This window comes from Pseudorca crassidens, chromosome 3 (assembly GCF_039906515.1).
Source record: "Pseudorca crassidens isolate mPseCra1 chromosome 3, mPseCra1.hap1, whole genome shotgun sequence".
Classification (NCBI taxonomy): Eukaryota; Metazoa; Chordata; class Mammalia; order Artiodactyla; family Delphinidae; genus Pseudorca; species Pseudorca crassidens.
This window is the reverse complement of record NC_090298.1, coordinates 32,082,888-32,102,084: the sequence shown is the minus strand read 5'-3', so window position 1 is coordinate 32,102,084 and position 19,197 is coordinate 32,082,888. Positions and strand designations below refer to the sequence as shown.

The 19,197-nt window shown below is 39.7% G+C and overlaps 1 protein-coding gene across 1 annotated transcript in view; it reads left to right on the top strand.

The window, feature by feature from the left end:
- Positions 1–19,197, top strand: part of LIFR (LIF receptor subunit alpha) — an 87,948-nt gene that overhangs the window by 11,322 nt on the left and 57,429 nt on the right. Inside the window, exon 2 of the mRNA XM_067730555.1 lies at positions 18,385–18,545. Within this exon, the coding sequence (XP_067586656.1) occupies positions 18,404–18,545 (142 nt within the window). The 5' untranslated portion in view covers positions 18,385–18,403. The remainder of the gene's footprint in view (positions 1–18,384; positions 18,546–19,197) is intronic.

Genomic DNA, 19,197 nt, shown 5'->3' with positions numbered 1-19,197 from the left:
AAAGACAAAGAAAAATTATTGAAAGCAGCAAGGGAAAAATGACAAATAACATGCTAGGGAACTCGCATAAGGTTAACAGCTGATTTCTCAGCAGAAACTCTACAGGACAGAAGGAAGTGGCATGACATATTTAAAGTGATGAAAGGGAAGAACTTACAACCAAGGTTATTCTACCTGGCAAGTTTCTCATTCAGATTTGATGGAGAAATCAAAAGCGTTACAGCCAAGGAAAAGCTAAGAGAATTCACCACCAAACCAGCTCTACAGCAAATGCTAAAGGAACTTCTCTAAGTGGGAAACACAAGAGAAAAAAAGGACCTACAAAAACAAACCCAGGGCTTCCCTGGTGGTGCAGTGGTTGAGAGTCTGCCTGCTGATGCAGGGGACATGGCTTAGTGCCCCGGTCTGGGAAGATCCCACATGCCGCGGAGGAGCTGGGCACGTCAGCCATGGCCACTGAGCCTGCGCGTCCAGAGCCTGTGCTCCACAATGGGAGAGGCCACAACAGTGAGAGGCCCGCGTACCGCAAAAAAAAAAAAAAAAAAAAACCCGAAAACAATTAAGAAAACGGCAATAGGAACATACGTATGGATAATTACCTTAAACGTGAATGGATTAAATGCTCCAACCAAAAGACACATGCTCGCTGAATGGATACAAAAACAGGACCCGTATATATGCTATCTACAAGGCACCCACTTCAGACCTAGGGACACATACAGATGGAAAGTGAGGGGATGGAAAAGGGTATTCCATGCAAATAGAAATCAAAAGGAAGCTGGAGTAGCAATACTCATATCAGATAAAATAAACTTTAAAATAAAGAATGTTGCAAGAGACAAAGAAGGATACTATATAATGATCAGGGGATCAACCCAAGAAAAAGATATAACGATTATAAATATATATGCACCCAACATATGAGCACCTCAATAAATAAGGCAACTGCTAATAGCTACAAAAGAGGAAATTGACAGTAACACAATAATAGTGGGGGACCTCAACACCTCACTAACACCAATGGACAGATCATCCAAACAGAAAATTAATAAGGAAACAGAAGCTTTAAATGAAACGATAGACCAGATAGATTTAATTGATATTTATAGAATATTCCATCCAAAAACAGCATATTACACTTTCTTCTCAAATGCACATGGAACATTCTCCAGGATAGATCACATCTTTGGTCACAAATCAAGCCTTAGTAAATTTAAGAAAATTGAAATCATATCAAGCATCTTTTCTGACCACAATGCTATGAGATTAGAAATCAATTACAGGGGAAAAAACGTAAAAAACACAAACACATGGAGGCTACAGAATACATTACTGAATAACCAAGAGATCATTGAAGAAATCAAAGAGGAAATCAAAAAATACCTAGAGACAAATGACAATGAAAACACGATGATCCAAAACCTATGGGATGCAGCAAAAGCAGTTCTAAGAGGGAAGTTTATAGCAATATAATCCTACCTCAAGACACAACAAACATCTCAAATAAACAATCTAACCTTACACCTAAAGGAACTACAGAAAGAAGAACAAACAAAACCCAAAGTTAGCAGAAGGAAAGAACTCATAAAGATCAGAGCACAAATAAATGAAATAGAAACAAAGAAAACAGTAGCAAAGATCAATAAAACTAAAAACTGGTTGTTTGAGAAGATAAACAAAATTGATAAACCATTAGCCAGATTCATCAAGAGGGAGAGGACTCAAATCAATAAAATTAGAAATGAAAAAGGAGAAGTTACAACAGACATCACAGAAATACAAAACATCCTAAGAGACTACTACAGGCAACTCTATGCCAATAAAATGGACAACCTGGAAGAAATGGACAAATTCTTAGAAAGGTATAACCTTCCAAGACTGAAGCAGGAAGAAATAGAAAATATGAACAGACCAATCACAAGTAATGAAATTGAAACTGTGATTAAAAATCTTCCAACAAACAAAAGTCCAGGACCAGATGGCTTCACAGGTGAATTCTGTCAAACATTTAGAGAAGAGCTAACACCCATCCTTCTCAAACTCTTCCAAAAAATTGAAGAGGAAGGAACACTCCTAAACTCATTCTATGAGGCCACCATCACCCTGATAGCAAAACCAGAGAAAGATACTACAAAAAAAGAAAATTACAGACCAATATCACTGATGAATATAGATGCAAAAATCCTCAACAAAATACAAGCAAACAGAATCCAACAACACATTAAAAGGATCATATACCATGATCAAGTGGGATTTCTCCCAGGGATGCAAGGATTCTTCAATATACGCAAATCAATCAATGTGATACACCATATTAACAAATTGAAGAATAAAAACCATATGATCATCTCAATAGATGCAGAAAGAGCTTTTGACAAAATTCAACAACGATTTATGATAAATACTCTCCAGAAAGTGGGCATAGAGGGAAACTACCTCAATAAAATGAAGGCCATATACGACAAACACACAGCAGACATCATTCTCAATGGTGAAACGCTGAATGCATTTCTTCTACGATCAGGAACAAGACAAGGATGTCCACTCTCACCACTATTATTCAACATAGTTTTGGAAGTCCTAGCCATGGCAGTCAGAGAAAAAAAAGAAATAAAAGGAATACATATTGGAAAAGAAGAAGTAGAACTATCACTGTTTGCAGATGACATGATACTATACATCGAAAATCCTAAAGATGTCACCAGAACACTACTAGGGCTAATCAATGAATTTGGTAAACTTGCAGGATACAAAATTAATGCACAGAAATCTCTTGCATTCATATAAAATAATGATAAAAAACCTGAAAGGGAAATTAAGGAAACACTCCCATTTACCACTGCAACAGAAAGAATAAAATACCTAGGAATAAACCTACCTAGGGAGACAAAAGACCTGTATGCGGAAAACTATAAGACACTGATGAAAGAAATTAAAGATGATACCAACAGATGGAGAGATATACCATGTTCTTGGATTGGAAGAAGCAGTATTGTGAAAATGACTATATTACCCAAAGCAATCTACAGATTCAGTGCAATCCCTATCAAATTACCAATGGCAGTTTTTGCAGAACTAGAACAAAAACTCTTAAAATTTGTATGGAGACACAAAAGACACTGAATAGCTAAAGCAGTCTGGAGGGGAAAAAACAGTCTGTAGGGAAAAAAACAGAGCTGGAGGAATCAGACTCCCTGACTTCAGACTATACTACAAAGCTACAGTAGTCAAGACAATATGGTACTGGCACAAAAACAGAAACATAGATCAATGGAACAGGATAGAAAGCCCAGAGATAAACCCACGCACCTATGGTCAACTAATCTATGACAAAGGAAGCAAGGATATACAATGGAGAAAAGACAGTCTCTTCAATAAGTGGTGCTGGGAAAACTGGAGCGCTACATGTAAAAGAATGAAATTAGAACACTCACTAACACCATACACAAAAATAAACTCAAAATGGATTACAGACTTAAATGTAAGACCGGACGCTATAAAACTCTTAGAGGAAAACATAGGAAGAACACTCTGACATAAATCACAGCAAGATCTTTTTTTGATCCACCTTCTAGAGTAATGGAACTAAAATCAAAAGTAAACAAATGGGACCTAATGACACTTCAAAGCTTTTCCACAGCAAAGGAAAGCATAAACAAGACAAAAAGACAACCCTCAGAATGGGAGAAAATATTTGTAAACGAATCAATGGACAAAGGATTAATCTCCAAAATATATAAACAGCTCATGCAGCTCAATAGTAGAAAAACAAACAACCCAATCCAAAAATGGTCAGAAGACCTAAATAGACATTTCTCCAAAGAGGACATACAGATGGCCAAGAAGCACATGGAAAGCTGCTCAACATCACTAATTAGTAGAGAAACGCAAATCAAAACTACAATGAGATATCACCTCACAGCAGTCAGAATGGGTATCATCAGAAATTCTACAAACAACAAATGCTGGAGAGGGTGTGGAGAACAGGGAACCCTCTTGCACTGTTGGTGGGAATGTAAATTGATACAGATACTATGGAGAACAGTATGCAGGTTCCTTAAAAAACTAAAAATAGAATTACCATATAATCCAGCAATCCCACTACTGGGCACGTACCCAGAGAAAACCATAATTCAAGAGGACACATGCACTGCATCACTATTTACGATAGCCAGGACATGGAAGCAACCTAAATACCCATCAAAGGATGAATGGATAAAGAAGATGTGCTACATATATACAATGGAATATTACTCAGCCATAAAAAGGAACAAAGTTGGGTCATTTGTAGAGACGTGGCTGGATCTAGAGACTGTCATACTGAGTGAAGTAAGTCAGAAAGAGGAAAATAAATATCGTATATTAACGCATATATGTGGAACCTAGAAAAATGGCACAGATGAACCGGTTTGCAGGGCAGAAATTGAGACACAGATGTAGAGAACAAATATATGGACACCAAGGGGGAAAGCGGCAGGGGGTCAGGATGGTGGTGTGATGAATTGGGGGATTGGGATTGACATGTATACACTGATGTGTATCAAATGGATAACTAATGAGAACCTGCTGTATTATTAAAAAACCAAAAACAACAACAACAAAAAAAAAACATTAATGAAACACTAAGGACACTATGAACCAAGAAAGTTTGGGATATAAATTAGAGGACAGATCAAGTGCTTAGGGATTCCAGTATCATCTTTTAGTCTGCCTTGTGCATGCAGGAGAATAATACTGAAATTCAACCTTTGCTATGTTATAAGAATCTAGCTTATGTTTTTCTGAATGTCCTAGGAATTTTTTGTACACTGTCATCCAGATTTTTTGTTTCTCGAGATCCTGACATTCCTCTCTGTCAGTTTTGGTCATCATTCCGGCGAGGACTTCCCTGTTCATTCAAGAGCCTGTTCCTTATCAACTTCAGCATGTCATAACAAATTGGAGCACGTCACTCAGGTGCTTAAAACCCTTTGAAGGCCCCTGCTGCTCCAGCATCAAGTCCCTGCTCTGCCTCGTAGACCAGGCCCTTCCAGTGGCCACCAGTGGGCTGCCTCCATGCCCTCCACAGTACAGCTGAAGACTGGTGGCTCCCCAAACTTCCTCACTCCCACAGGCCTCAGGCCTCTCCTCAAAACACAGCTCCAGGGAATGGCTCTTTCCACCCACCAACACTCTCCACTTGCCAACGCTTCCCATCTTTCAGAGGCCCCTGGAAGCCCCACCCCACTGAAGAGGGACATCTATCCACTCATGTCTCACCTCAGCTCTGCTATAATAGGAGTGACTTCAACAGCCTTCAAGAAATGTCAACAAGTGTCTATCAGACAAATGAACTTGTTTCTTCCTTCTATCACAAGGGTGAAATTATAGTAAAGAAACGACCTGAAGAACATTCCTTCTTGTTCAGAAACGTGTCAAGAGATTTTTAACATGAAAAAAAGCATGATAAAAGCTCACCTTCAGAAAGAACCAGGAACAGCTCCATTCCCCAGTCCACACTTCGCCACACTCTCTACTATCAAGGGTTATCTTTTTTTTTTTTAATTTTAATCTCTTCCAACTGCTAGCCATAAATCTCATTTCCTTGCTTATGTAATCAAAATACATTTTCATGTTTATTGGTGATTTACAGTGCTTTACACTGCTCATTCTGTCTTTTGTCTACCTTTTAAATTAGGCATTAATCTGTTCCTTACTGCTCAATTAGAAAGAAATATCACAATGTGCATATTAACTGTGTTATATACATTGCAAATATATTTCCAAGTTCTCTTACTTTCTAGTGAAGTCTCTGTTTGACTTTCATTAAGTCATATTTCTCAATTTTGTCCTTTATGGTTTCTGACCATAAACTTTTCTCATTTGAATATTTTATAAATTGTCACCTATATTGTCTTCAAGTACAATTAAGCCTTTTAACATTTTAAGGTTTAATCCATATAAAATTAATTCTGGTGAACAATAAGAGTCAGGGGCCCAGCTTTCCCCTCTTCCCACCAAATGCTACCACTTGTCCCAACACTTTTAATTAAATAACACAATCCTTCCTCCACTGACTTGAGATGCCATTGGGACCCCATTACTTCTCAACATCCTTGGTGGAACTCCTTTAACCCACTGCTCCTTCACCCCACATTCCTTCACTGAACAGCATCCTCTACTTTTGTGGCTTTAACCATTACTTATAACTGATGACTTCTAAATACGTATTTCCAGGTATCGTCCCAGTTACTGTTTAACCATCTACTGGACAATTCCTTACTTATCTGCACAAATCCACTCAAATGAGGTCCTTCAGGAATGATAAAATATACAATTTTTTAATTTATTTATTTTATTTTATCCAGCAGGTTCTCATTAGTTACCCATTTTATACATATTCGTGTATACATGTCAATCCCAATCTCCCAATTCATCACACCACCAAACCCCCACCCCCGCCATTTCCCCCTGCTGGTATCCATATGTTTGTTCTCTACATCTGTGTCTCAATTTCTGCCCTGCAAACCAGTTCATCTGTGCCATTTTTCTAGGTTCCACATATATGTGTTAATATACGATATTTATTTTCCTCTTTCTGACTTACTTCACTCAGTATGACAGTCTCTAGATCCAGCCACGTCTCTGGACGTGACCAATTTCGAAATCACCCAATTTCGTTCCTTTTTATGGCTGAGTAATATTCCATTGTATATATGTAGCACATCTTCTTTATCCATTCGTCCTTCGATGGGCATTTAGGTTGCTTCCATGTCCTGGCTATTGTAAATAGTGCTGCAATGAACATTGGGTGCATGTGTCTTTTTGAATTATGGTTTTCTCTGGGTATATGTCGAGTAGTGGGATTGCAGGATCATATGGTAATTCTATTTTTAGTTTTTTAAGGAACCTGCATACTGTTCTCCATAGTATCTGTATCAATTTACATTCCCACCAAGTGCAAGAGGGTTCCCTCTTCGTCACACCCTCTCCAGCATTTGTTGTTTGTAGATTTTCTGATGATGCCCATTCTTCCTGGTGTGAAGTGATATCTCATGTAGTTTTGATTTGCATTTCTCTACTAATTAGTGATGTTGAGCAGCTTTCCATGTGCTTCTTGGCCATCTGTATGTCTTCTTTGGAGAAATGTCTATTTAGGTCTTCTGACCATTTTTGGATTGGGTTGTTTGTTTTTCTAGTATTGAGCTGCATGAGCTGTTTATATACTTTGGAGATTAATCCTTTGTCCATTGATTCGTTTGCAAGTATTTTTTCCCATTCTGAGGGTTGTCTTTTTATCTTGTTTATGCTTTCCTTTGCTGTGGAAAAGGTTTGAAATGTCATTAGGGCCCATTTGTTTACTTTTGATTTTAGTTCCATTACTCTAGGAGGTGGATCAAAAAAGATCTCGCTGTGATTTATGTCAAAGAGTGTTCTTCCTATGTTTTCCTCTAAGAGTTTTATAGTGTCCGGTCTTACATTTAGGTCTGTAATCCATTTTGAGTATATTTTTGTGTATGGTGTTAGTGAGTGTTCTAATTTCATTCTTTTACATGTAGCGCTCCAGTTTTCCCAGCACCACTTATTGAAGAGACTGTCTTTTCTCCATTGTATATCCTTGCTTCCTTTGTCATAGATTAGTTGACCATAGGTGCGTGGGTTTATCTCTGGGCTTTCTATCCTGTTCCATTGATCTATATTTCTGTTTTTGTGCCAGTACCATATTGTCTTGACTACTGTAGCTTTGTAGTATAGTCTGAAGTTAGGGAGTCTGATTCCTCCAGCTCCGTTTTTTTCCCTCCAGACTGCTTTAGCTATTCAGTGTCTTTTGTGTCTCCATACAAATTTTAAGAGTTTTTGTTCTAGTTCTGCAAAAACTGCCATTGGTAATTTGATAGGGATTGCACTGAATCTGTAGATTGCTTTGGGTAATATAGTCATTTTCACAATATTGATTCTTCCAATCCAAGAACATGGTATATCTCTCCATCTGTTGGTTTCATCTTTAATTTCTTTCATCAGTGTCTTATAGTTTCCCGCATACAGGTCTTTTGTCTCCCTAGGTAGGTTTATTCCTAGGTATTTTATTCTTTTTGTTGCAGTGGTAAATGGGAGTGTTTCCTTAATATCTCTTTCAGATTTTTCATCATTAATGTATACGAATGCAAGAGATTTCTGTGCATTAATTTTGTATCCTGCAAGTTTACCAAATTCATTGATTAGCCCTAGTAGTGTTCTGGTGACATTTTTAGGATTTTCGATGTATAGTATCATGTCATCTGCAAACAGAGATAGTTTTACTTCTTCTTTTCCAATATGTATTCCTTTTATTTCTTTTTCTTCTCTGATTGCTGTGGCTAGGACTTCCAAAACTATGTTGAATAATAGTGGTGAGAGTGGACATCCTTGTCTTGTTCCTGATCGTAGAAGAAATGCATTCAGTGTTTCACCATTGTGAATGATGTCTGCTGTGTGTTTGTCATATATGGCCTTCATTTTATTGAGGTAGTTTCCCTCTATGCCCACTTTCTGGAGAGTATTTATCATAAATCGTTGTTGAATTTTGTCAAAAGCTCTTTCTGCATCTATTGAGATGATCATATGGTTTTTATTCTTCAATTTGTTAATATGGTGTATCACATTGATTGATTTGCGTATATTGAAGAATCCTTGCATCCCTGGGAGAAATCCCACTTGATCATGGTATATGATCCTTTTAATGTGTTGTTGGATTCTGTTTGCTTGTATTTTGTTGAGGATTTTTGCATCTATATTCATCAGTGATATTGGTCTGTAATTTTCTTTTTTTGTAGTATCTTTCTCTGGTTTTGCTATCAGGGTGATGGTGGCCTCATAGAATGAGTTTAGGAGTGTTCCTTCCTCTTCAATTTTTTGGAAGAGTTTGAGAAGGATGGGTGTTAGCTCTTCTCTAAATGTTTGACAGAATTCACCTGTGAAGCCATCTGGTCCTGGACTTTTGTTTGTTGGAAGATTTTAATCACAGTTTCAATTTTATTACTTGTGATTGGTCTGTTCATATTTTCTATTTCTTCCTGCTTCAGTCTTGGAAGGTTATACCTTTCTAAGAATTTGTCCATTTCTTCCAGGTTGTCCATTTTATTGGCATAGAGTTGCCTGTAGTAGTCTCTTAGGATGTTTTGTATTTCTGTGATGTCTGTTGTAACTTCTCCTTTTTCATTTCTAATTTTATTGATTTGAGTCCTCTCCCTCTTGATGAATCTGGCTAATGGTTTATCAATTTTGTTTATCTTCTCAAAGAACCAGCTTTTAGTCTTATTGATCTTTGCTACTGTTTTCTTTGTTTCTATTTCATTTATTTGTGCTCTGATCTTTATGAGTTCTTTCCTTCTGCTAACTTTGGGTTTTGCTTGTTCTTTTTTCTGTAGTTTCTTTAGGTGTAAGATTAGATTGTTTATTTGAGATGTTTGTTGTGTCTTGAGGTAGGCTTGTATTGCTATAAACTTCCCTCTTAGAACTGCTTTTGCTGCATCCCATAGGTTTTGGATCATCGTGTTTTCATTGTCATTTGTCTCTAGGTATTTTTTGATTTCCTCTTTGATTTCTTCAGTGAACTCTTGGTTATTTAGTAATGTATCGTTTCGCCTCCATGTGTTTGTTTTTTTTATGTCTTTTTCCCTGTAATTGATTTCTAATGTCATAGTGTTGTGGTCAGAAAAGATGCTCGATATGATTTCAGTTTTCTTAAGTTTACTGAGGCTTGATATGTGACCCAAGATATGATCTCTCCTGGAGATTGTTTCGTGTGCACTTGAGAAGAAAGTAATCTGCTGTTTCTAGATGGAATGTCCTATAAATATCAATTACATCTGTCTGGTCTATTGTGTCATTTAAAGCTTCTGTTTCCTTATTTATTTTCATTTGGGGTGATCTGTCCATTGTTGTAAGTGAGATGTTAAAGTCCCCCACTATTATTGTGTTACTGTCAATTTCCGCTTTTATAGCTCTTAGCAGTTGCTTTATGTATTGAGGTGCTCCTATGTTGGGGGCATATATATTTATAATTGTTGCATCTTCTTCTTGGATTGATCCCTTGGCCATTATGTAGTGTCCTTCCTTGTCTCTTGCAACATTTTTTATTTTAAAGTCTGAGTATTACTTCTGCAGCTTTCCTTTGATTTCCATTTGCATGGAATACCTTTTTCCACCCTCTCACTTTCACTCTGTATGTTTCCCTAGGTCTGAAGTGGGTGTCTTGTAGACAGCATATATATGGGTCTTGTTTTTGTATCCATTCAGCAAGCCTGTGTCTTTTGGTTGGAGCATTTAATCCATTCATGTTTAAGGTAATTATCGATATATATGTTCCTATTACCCTTTTCTTAATTGTTTTGGGTTTTTTTTTGTAGGTCCTTTTCTTCTCTTGTGTTTCCCACTTAGAGAAGTTCCTTTAGCATTTGCTGTAGAGCTGGTTTCGTGGTGCTGAATTCTCTTAGCTTTTGCTTGTCTGTAAAGCTTTTGATTTCTCCTTCGAATCTGAATGAGATCCTTGCCGGGTAGAGTTATCTTGGTTGTAGGTTCTTCCCTTTCATCACTTTAAGTATATCATGCCACTCCCTTCTGGCTTGTAGAGTTTCTGCTGAGAAATCAGGTGTTAACCTTATGGGAATTCCCTTGTTTGTTATTTGTCATTTTTCCCTTCCTGCCTTCAATAATTTTTCTTTGTCTTTAATTTTTGCCAATTTGATTACTGTGTGTCTTGGAGTGTTTCTCCTTGGGTTTATCCTGTATGGGACTCTCTGGCCTTTCTGAATTTGGGTGGCTGTTTCCTTTCCCATGTTAGGGAAGTTTTCGACTATAATCTCTTCAAATATTTTCTCTGATCCCTTCTCTCTTTCTTCTTCTGGGACCCCTATAATGAGAATGTTGTTGCGTTTATGTTGTCCCAGAGGTCTCTTAGACTGTCTTCATTTCTTTTCATTCTTTTTTCTTTATTCTGTTCCACATCAGTGAATTCCACCACTCTGTCTTCCAGGTCACTTATCCATTCTTCTGCTCAGTTATTCTGCTGTTGTTTCCTTTTAGTGTAATTTTCATTTCAGTTATTGTATTGTTCATCTCTCTTTGCTTGTTCTTTAATTTTTCTAGGTGTTTGTTAAACATTTCTTGCATCTTCTCAATCTTTCTCTGCATTTTTTTCCAAGGTCCTGGATCATCTTCACTATCATTATTCTGAATTTTTTTTCTGGAAGTTTGCCTATCTCCACTTCATTTAGTTGTTTTTCTGGGGTTTTATCTTGTTCCTTCATCTGGTACATAGCCTTCTGCCTTTTCATCTCATCTATCTTTCTGTGAATGTGGTTTTAGTTCCACAGGCTGCAGGATTGTAGTTCTTCTTGTTTCTGCTGTCTGCCCTCTCTCATTAATGTTCTTATAGTACCCCCAAGTCAAAAGAAGTAACCTAACAGTTCTTTTTATGAAGTAGTAGGTCCAGTCAAATTAATGAGTATTTATGACCTGACACTTTAGTAGCAGTGTGAGAAAATAATGCATATCAACGTAAAGGAAATAATATCTTTATTTTATTCTTAAGAAGCCACGTATATGTACCTGTTTGGGTACTGCACAGCTTCTCAAACCTTGGAAACAGATTGGGCACTGCCACTCTTGTTTCCACCTCAACATTGATTTTTGGTTGGTACTTGTGTTTCATCACAGCATCCAGCAAGCCTTCCCTCCCACTTCACAAAGATATGACGTCATTGAGAGGAATGTGGCATGACCTAGTGTTGAAACCAAACTACCTTTAGCTATGGGTTCGCATAGTGTTGGATAGATGTCACTGTGTTTCCTCTGAAATTTTAAAATATGCTATGGTACCCTAGTTCATTTGCTTCTGTGCCTGTGGCACGTTAGTGCATGGTTTGGGAATTACAGCTCGAACTTAGCTTCCCAGTGTTGGCAGTACTTGGGTTAGTGGTGAAGCCTGGCAATCAGAGCATAGTGTGCAGACATATACATATTCATTTACATTTTGGTGTTCACTCACCTGTCAGCCAGCTTGAGCTTCGAGTGCTGAGGACCAGGAGCTGTACTTGGACACTGATGGGGCGCGGGGAAGGGGGAAGTGCCTTACAGTGAACAGGGAGACAGCATTTCCTCTCAAGGAGCTTATAGTCTGTTGGAGGAATTACAGAATTGGAAAGAGATCAGCAAACTTTCTAGTAGGGGCCAGGTCGTCAGTATTTTAGGTTTGCTGACCTTGCAGTCTCTGGGGAATCTGTTCAGTCCCAACATGAGAATGTGAAAGCAGCCTTGGGCAGTATGTAAACAAATGGGTTGGCTCTGTTCTAGTAAAACTTTATTCACAAAAGCAGAGGTGGGTCGAATCTGGCCCACAGGTCACAGTTTGTGCAACCTCTGTAATAGAGATGTAATTAAAGTGTCCTGGAAGCAGAAGAAGGAGCATCAGACCTTTGGGGAACAGGAAGGTATCACAAAGGTGATAATGAGCTTTTCCTGACTCCCACCAGCAGTCTCCCAGGTGAATTGAGGAGAGGGTGGCAGAAAGGAGTACAGAGGGAACTCCAGGCAGAAGGGAAAACGTGCAAATGTAAAGAGTCATGAAGGGGTCCGGCAGCTTGGAGAATGGAATCAATTTTAGTGTAACCTGGAATGAGATTGGAGGGGAGGCACAGGGCTTCTTTCCTGGGTTAAAAGTTTCATGGATCATTTTTCTCATTTTTGGTTTTCTCCCTCATGTTTTTGGTGAATCATGTCCTCTAGTAGTCTCCAGAGAATGGCTGCAAGGAAGAAATATCTTTGGAGATCTGGCATGTCTTTATAAAATGTATTTTATTCTCTCACTTAATTAATAGTTTGAGTATAGAAGTCAAGCGTGAAAGTGATTTTCACTCGGCTTTTGGAAGACATTCTCTTTAGCTTTCAGTGTTAAGAAGTCTGTGTTTTCCTCTCCTCCCTGCCTCCCCTCTCCTCCCCCAGAGTGTTTACTGACCACACACCCAGTATCTCCTGTACACCCGTGGCCCACTCTGGAGATAGTGCCGTCACCTTCCCCGTGTGACAGTAGAGGGTTCGTGGGGCTCACAGGGCAGTCGCAGAGTCCTGGCTCAGGGAGCTGCTCCCATGTTGCGCTCATTCCTGGGCCCTGGGTGGGACCTCCCCCTCTCCCTCCCTGGAAGCTTTTCAGAGCTTCTTTTACGCAGTTATTATGGGTGCTGTACTGCGGAAGGAGTCTTTTTAAATTCATTTTGCTGGGTACTTGGTGGCATCTTTGAGGACTAGATTTTTTCAGTTGAATATGGATTCTATGTTCTTGTTATTGCAGTTGTCTCTTAATCGGTCTCCTTTAAACACCACTTCCTTCAAGCTTCCCTCTTCCTTCAAACCTTTACGTCTCCCTACACAGTCTGGTCTCCATCTGCCTTCCCAAACTGAGCTTTCCAGTCCGGCCAGGTTGGGGTTTTCCATAGGTACATCTCTCATTTTACTTAAATCCCCACACTTCACTTTAATAATACAATAGAGTCTACCTACCTGCAACGTTTCTGTTCCTGGAGAGCATTCCTCAGATGGCAGTGCTTGAGGAACTTAAGCTCTTGTGAGTAGGCGGATAGGAGTGGGGAGTGGAATTAGGAGAGTGGTTGCTGGTCAGAGTTTTTTAATGATTTTTGTGTTCCCTAACAGGAAACAGTGAGAGAAAAAAAAAAGGGACACTAAGGAGGTGGGACTCGGCAGTAGGACACTGTCTGCTTTCCCACCTGGTTGCTCGGGGTGACCACCCAGGCACCTCCTCTCCTATAGGCTCAGCCAACTACTTGCACATTTATTTTGCTGTGCTGTGATTAAGCAGCTTTTCTCCTTCCAGTGTTTCATTCCTCTGTGTGTTAATGACAAGGGAGTTATCTCACTGTGGCGACAAGAATAGAGGCTCGGAATGAAGATGCTTTGGGTCGTCTTTGCTCACCTCTCTGTGCCTGAGCAGGTGTTTCTCAAGCCCCCTTCCAGGCCAGAGTAGATTCTCACCAGCAGAACGCGCTCACTCACTCTCTGTCATGTTCCTGCTCCCTCTCTGCCCACCTGTCTCCCCTCCACCCCCCGAAAAGAGAAAACAAGCGTAACAACTAAACAAAATACATCAGGACTGCAGCTTCTGGCGCTCCTCTGCCTTCAGCTTCACTTTTCTCCACTCTTTTTTCTAACTACTGTATCCTCAGCAGAAAAGTCCAGAACCTCACGTAGCCTAGAGGCAGAACTGTCAAAGCCGATGAGAAAGCAAACAGAGCACCTGTGTGCCCACTTTCAAGGGAGGGACCATGCTTATGTGGTTGGTGGCTGAGCCCCGGCCGCTCAGACGCCTAAGACAGAGGGCAGGATACACGCAAAGACACAAGAACTAACAAGCAGAAGACAGATTTTTTTCTTTGTGTTCAACAATTTTATACGTTGGTTCTGCATGATCAGTTTTCCTAAACTGAAGGATTTATTGACATTTTTGAATCCTTTAAAATAATTACATTGAGCCGGATACGAACCTGGTAGCCCTTGGGCAGGATGCAGCCTGAAGGCGTATTTTGTTTGGCCTTTAGAATGTATAAAAATATGAGTTAGTTGCTTATGTTTACAGATTTGAGTATTTCATGTAAAATTCCAGATTTCTACCTAGTCTTGAAAAAGGAAAATCTGGCAAAGCAAGGCCCATTGCTGCCACCTTTAGAGCAGGTGGCTGTCCCCACCAAGGACACAGGGCTCTGGTTGGCACCTGCCTGAGTAGTTTCTTCCCTGTCTCACCCCCTTAGAAATTTACATTTGCATTCTTCTGATGTCAAAAGACAGCTACTCTAATTTTGAAAATTAGCTCCTGAAATTTGATAAAAATGTGCTTTCCTCTAAAGAATAAGCCATTGGTGGGAAAAAAGTAAGTTCTGACAATGCATCTATCAGGAGGGAGCAGGGACAAGTTTTATGGGTCCCTGTTTTCCTGGAGGTGCACTGGAGGGCTCTGTTCACGTATTGTTCCGGCCTCAAATAAGTCCATTTGATAGAGGAGTCAGATCTATTACAAGCATAATATAATATGGCCTAATGACTCGCTCAAAGTTTTCTGTGTAAATGTTATAACAAGAAAGTCCTCTTTATCATCTTGCCTGTTTTTAGGTAAGCTGGCCTTGGCGACAGTGCCACTGATTGTTCTGTTCCCAAGCACCCCACCCTGACCCTCGCAGACCTGCTCAGTCATGTCCCTCATGGGTGGGGCTGGCACTGTTGGCACAGTGCTGCTGGCACTGCTGACCTTGTGCTTGTGCCTGCCAACAGGAACAGAATATCCCAGCGTAACTTGGGGAGGTCTCTCCTAGGTACTTTGGGCAGAGCTTGCCTCCGTGACACTCTGGTTGAGGCTGAAGCTGGGGAGGTTGGCGGGGGGGTGGATTAAGTGATCCGCACTCAGTCACACCGCTAATTAGTAACGGAGCCAGGATGAGAGCCTTAGTCCACAGCACCCAGTCCCGAGCTCATCCTCAGCTGCCCTCATCCCCCGCCTGCCACTTCATGGGACACACTCCTCTTTTCTAGACAACTGTAAACTTGTAGTGAGGGATTGTCTCATTTCAAGATAATGTTTAGACAGTCAGTGAATATGGTTTGTGATTATTTTGGTCATGGTTTGGTCTCCTTTATTAAGTTATTCCTGTACACGCCACGTAATTCTATAACTTTAGCAATTGGCATTTTAGACTTTCCATGAATACATTTTCATTTTAATAAGTAAGCTCTGTGAAACTGTGATTGACTAGGAAGTTATTCATCCAGAAAATAATTGTGAACACTTTTGAAATGTATGCTTGTGCCTCGTGTTTGTTTGGTCATGATCATTTGTGCTATTGGGATTCACTTCCCGGGTTTGTGACAGTACAGTGCTCAGCAGTAGCCAGGCAGCCATCTTGCTGTTTGCTTTCACTAAGAAACATGTTTCTTGAATCCTCTTGTGGGGTTCCAGTTATCTAGATGTTCGATCACCTTTCCTTTTTCAAGTTCCTCTTTCTCATATCTCTTCTCACATTTTCTATTTCTGTCTTTTGTGTATTCTGAAAGATTACTCAGTGTTTTATCTGTCATTAGAAATCTTTTACTATCAGTCAATGTATGTAATGTGTAAGAGTTATTTTTATTTCTGATATTCCTTTTTCATTGCATCCTCTTCTTGTTTTTATGACTGTGCCATGCCCGCTCAGAGAGTACTATTTAGAGGTGATTTTCTTTTTGGTTTTTTTTTGTTTTTTACTTTTCCTATTTCTCACATTATCCCTGTTTCCTCTGGGAGTAATCTTTATTTTCCTTTTGGTGATCCTGTTTATCCTGAATTTCTCTTCAATGATTTAGGCTTTCTTATATGTTTTATGATCCTTAGTTGTCTATTCCAATATAAAAATGAGGCAATATTAGGTCTGACAAGGAGTTTTCAGCACATTCGGAGGACTTGTTGTCTGGCAAGCTTCATTCAACAACAGTGGATGCGAACATCATTACTCGGAGGAATCCCTCAGGGTCAGGTGTGGAAGGCTTTCCTCTTTGACACCCATGTCTTTGTTAGCTGCTCTGTGTCCTCAACAATTCTTTTATGTTCTGTAGGAGAACATTTCTGTTGGGAGTGGGGTGTAGGAGCGTGTCAGAGTTGACTTCTATAAACAAATCTTGGAATCCTTGAGCTTCAGCCCCATGAACCACTGCATCCTCCTTCACGCACGCACAGAGGATTTAAGTGGCACCATATCCATCCAGTATTGTTTTTCCACCAAATCTAGTAGTCATGTTTGCCTTCTCTCTTCTCCCTATACCTCATATAATACACAAAGTACACTTATAGCACGTATATGTTGTTGGCACTATTCCAAGTGCTTTGCATATATTTACGCATTTAATCTTCACAACAAACTTATGAGAAAAATACAGTTATCATCCCTGCTTTACAGATGGGGAAACCAAGGCACAGAGCGGTTAAGGTTACACAGTAGGTGCAAAAGCTGCGATTCAGAGCCTGTGTTTTTAACCACCACTCTGTCCTGCCTATAATGGATTGATAAGACCCTCCATCTCTTGTACAGATCCTGAATCTGACCACCTATCACCACCTCCACTCTTGAAAACCTTAGCAGAGGGTCCTCACCACTGATTATTTCATTTGGACTCCAGTTCCTCTGCCTCTCTTCTCCCCTAGAGTCCGTTCTCCATGTAGCAGCTAGAGAAATCTTCCCAAAGTACAGATCGGTTCATGGATCTCCCCTGATTAAAACACTCCAGCGGCTGCTGCTCGTCTCGACCTGTTAAAGCCCTTATCCTTTTGATGACCAAAGGCCCTCTGTGGCCTGGCCAGCCCACCTCCTGTCAGCCCCTCTTCCTGACCTTTGAACCTGGTAAGCTGTCCTTGTCTTAGGTCCTTGTATTTGCTCTTGCTACTCTTTCCCTGATCTTACCATGTCAGTCTTCTCATCAGTCAGATCCCAGCTCAGATGCTAGACCTTCACTCACACACTGTCATGCACATTGACTTACTCGAGTTTTTAAAGTTCGTATCAGGACCTTACTTGTTTATGTATGTGTCTCTAGAACTAGCGTCTAAGCTCCTTGAGGGCAGGGACTTCATCTAGCTCGGTGTTGCACCTTTGGTGCCTGGAGCAGGGCCTGGCACTCGTCAGGCTGATGGGTATGTTGGGCTGACCAATGCCTCCCTCCGCTGAAGCCCCTCCCTACCACCCGCCAGATGCAGTCACCGCTCGTCTGCGCGCTCTCAGTTTTCAACAGAAATGTGTTGAAATCTCTCGTCTACTGATAGTCCCTTCCCTGTTATAGTTGTTGAAGTGTTTGTTACACTTTAGTCATTTGTATGTCATTGTCAATATTTTTGTCACATCTGCAATCCCCCATATGTGATTAATGACCCTAATTTTTTCTTTAAACTATTTAAATTTATGTAAAATAGAAACTTAATATCACAGTGTACGTGGAAAAGAAAACCAACATTACTTGTCATGAAGAAGTGACTATAAAAGTTAATATATACTAATTAAAATTAAAAATGCCATCTCACATATCACTTAAAATTGTCAAAACCTCAGTTTTATGCACTGCTTTTCTATACTCTAGCAGTACTGGAGTGTTGATAAAATGTGCTCAGTTACAATCTTGAATTTGAAGCCTATCCTGACCCTATAATGGATCCCGGAGCAACAGCTGTGTCCGATTGTCACATCTCCTAAAGCCAGGGTAGCTGAGTCTGGTGTCTCCATGGCTTTAATGTGCAGCATGTTTTGGTATTTGTCAGTATCCATTTTCAGTGTTGATGTGCACAGGATAAGGAGTGTCCTTGGACCAGTTTGAACACCATTTGAAATTCTTCTCCTCATGCAGAACTGACTACATTGCACAGATGATGGACATTTCCTTATGTTTGAAACGACCATCCCGGATGGGGGACAGTAAAAGAATGAGGATGACTTCAAATTTCCAGTGGCTCTTATTAACAGTTCTTCTTCTATATTTAATGAATCAAGTAAACAGCCAGAAGAGAAGTAAGTGCATCAGAGTCAGAGAAAATGAACTGATTGCAATGTCATTACTGTTTTGCTTAAGAAGCGATCTTGAGACTTTATTGAACGCTTCAGGTTGTGGTTAAAATCCATTTCTATGTCATTTTTTTTTTCATGTACTTCTAGTTTCTTTTAAAAAGGCCCATAAAGATAGATCTAAGTATTCTTTCCCCATTAAAAAATTAAGGTATAACTTATATACAGTAAAATTCACCCTTTTAGGGTAAAGTTCTGTGAGTTTTGACAGATGCATACAGACATGTATCCACCTGCACAGTCAAGATACAGACCAGTCCGTCATTCCAGAAAATGCCCCTGCTCCTCTGCTGACAGCCCGCCATCCCCACCTCCAGCCAGCACTCGTCTATTTTCTGTCTGTAATTTTGCCTTTGAGAATGTCACATAAATTAAATCCAGATATCTGCTTTAAGAAATATATGATTTGTTTTCATTTTATTTAAAAACGTTAAGAATGTTTGTAGGTGTTATCTAGCTTACTCTATAAAGAGCATTTTCATCCTTCTGCCTCTGAGTTTAGTTTTTATATTATTTCCATAATTAAAGAGATCTTCTCTTTTCCCCCCAAATTACTACTAAATAACTTTATTATGATTACTAATGATTTCTAATGTGT